Here is a 2070-nt window from a genome sequence, read left to right as displayed (position 1 = left end):
TATTTTCTCTCTCTCTCGTTATCCCCCTCCCCCCTTTTTTTTTTAAATATCTGGCTTTCTTTTTAATTAACTCCTTACTCTTACTCTTGTATTTATTTGAGAATTTATATTTCTGAAGGTTTATGAATACGTTCAAAGATCAAATCCGTGCATTTGCCTACACGAAGAGAGAAAATTTCAAAACAAAATGCACGGACTTTTACACACAAAATCTGTAGATTCTGTTATATTCAATTATAGAGTTTTTGCGTGGTTTAATATTAGGTAATGTTCTTGTTTCCGTGTAAAATAATTCTCGCAATATTTTTTTTCTCTCGAAAAGCAAAAGAAATCGTAAATTTATCAACTCTATTAATTGGAATGAAAGCACTGTTTTGTTCTTCATGATTTATGTATTTACGCTTTGTAGTTTTGGCAAATTAAATACTACAGAATGAGTGAAATACACGTATATTTGTTATACAGATAGAAAGAAGAGAAAAGTAACCATATACTATTGAAATAGTTTGAAAGTAGTTATAGCTGGGGGTTGGGATTTATAGCTTTGTTTAGAAGTTTGACATGATGTACAACAAATGTAAATTCTTTTTGAAAAATGTTGGTGGCCCTGAAAAGGGCCGTTTGTGAAGTTATAAACTTCAGACTGTTTACTTGCTGCTGGTGTATTTAGTGACGGCTTTGGTACCTTCACTGACAGCGTGCTTGGCCAATTCTCCGGGTAAGAGAAGACGGACAGCGGTCTGGATCTCCCGGGATGTGATGGTAGATCTTTTGTTGTAGTGTGCCAATCGGGAGGCCTCTGCTGCGATTCTCTCGAAGATATCGTTGACGAAGCTGTTCATGATGGACATTGCCTTTGAGGACACTCCGGTGTCGGGGTGAACTTGTCTCAAGACTTTGTAGATGTAGATAGCATAGGATTCACGTCTCTTCCTCCTCCTTTTCTTGTCACCGCCGGGTCTGGCAGTCTTTGCCTTGGTGACGGCCTTCTTGGCTCCTTTAGTTCCTACTTTGGGTGGCATGTTACTGGTTTGATAATCAAATAAGTAATGGTGAAAAATTATTTTCAATTTGTTTATATACTGGGCAAAACGGATTGAAAGATTTTATTGAACGCGAACCTCGGAGAGAGCACCCATAACATGTTGAATGTTCGGTAGCCTAACTGCCCGCAGAGAGCTTCGTTCTGATTGGTGTATAATAAAAACATCGTTCAATCCGTTTAGTGGGTATATAAGCTAAATTTTGAAGAAAAATTGTATCACTTTACTCAGTGTCGATCAACCAAATAGTACAAAATGTCAGGACGAGGAAAAGGAGGAAAAGCAAAAGCAAAGGCAAAGTCTAGGTCATCCCGTGCCGGACTTCAGTTCCCAGTCGGTCGTATCCACAGACTTTTGAGGAAAGGAAACTATGCCGAGAGAGTTGGTGCCGGTGCACCAGTGTACCTCGCAGCTGTCTTAGAATACTTAGCAGCTGAAGTATTGGAGTTGGCAGGAAACGCCGCTCGTGACAACAAGAAGAGCAGAATCATTCCCCGTCATCTCCAGTTGGCCATCAGAAACGACGAAGAGTTGAACAAACTCTTGTCTGGTGTCACCATTGCCCAGGGAGGTGTTTTACCAAACATCCAGGCTGTACTTCTGCCAAAGAAGACCCAGAAAGCTGCCAAGTAAAAAGTGGATATATCAGATTACTCACTTAACAACGGGCCCTTTTCAGGGCCACCAATATTTTTCAAAAAGAGTCTAAAATTGTTGTACATCTTAGTAATACTTTATTCCCCATACATAATTGAAAAAAATATATTCTACTACATAACAAATAAAAAATGTCTAAAATATAAATGTCCCTTCTTCCGTGATTCTTCTTTTCTTCTCTCTCTAACGCATCCCATTTAAGTACAGTTCTTATAGCATAACACTAAGTCTAGTAACTTTTTCAGTCTTCTTCATCAGAACATTTATTGTCGAACTTTCTGACTCTTTGAACCCACAAGTAGCTCAGTTAAATCATATAAAGTTTGTCGGGGAAAAAAAAACAACACTGATAGTATTTATATTTAATACT

At 38.3% G+C, this 2070-nt stretch overlaps 1 protein-coding gene across 1 annotated transcript; it reads right to left on the bottom strand.

Annotated features, from left to right (window-relative positions):
• Positions 1 to 598: 598 nt before the first annotated feature.
• Positions 599 to 1087, bottom strand: LOC139506614 (histone H2B). Its single transcript, XM_071295502.1, has one exon. It carries the CDS (start codon positions 1020 to 1022, stop codon positions 648 to 650), a length of 375 nt encoding a protein of 124 aa, XP_071151603.1. The 5' UTR covers positions 1023 to 1087; the 3' UTR covers positions 599 to 647.
• Between the last annotated feature and the right edge of the window lie 983 nt (positions 1088 to 2070).

Source organism: Mytilus edulis, unplaced genomic scaffold, assembly GCF_963676685.1.
Source record: "Mytilus edulis unplaced genomic scaffold, xbMytEdul2.2 SCAFFOLD_2514, whole genome shotgun sequence".
Classification (NCBI taxonomy): domain Eukaryota; kingdom Metazoa; phylum Mollusca; class Bivalvia; order Mytilida; family Mytilidae; genus Mytilus; species Mytilus edulis.
This window is presented reverse-complemented; position numbering and strand designations above follow the sequence as displayed.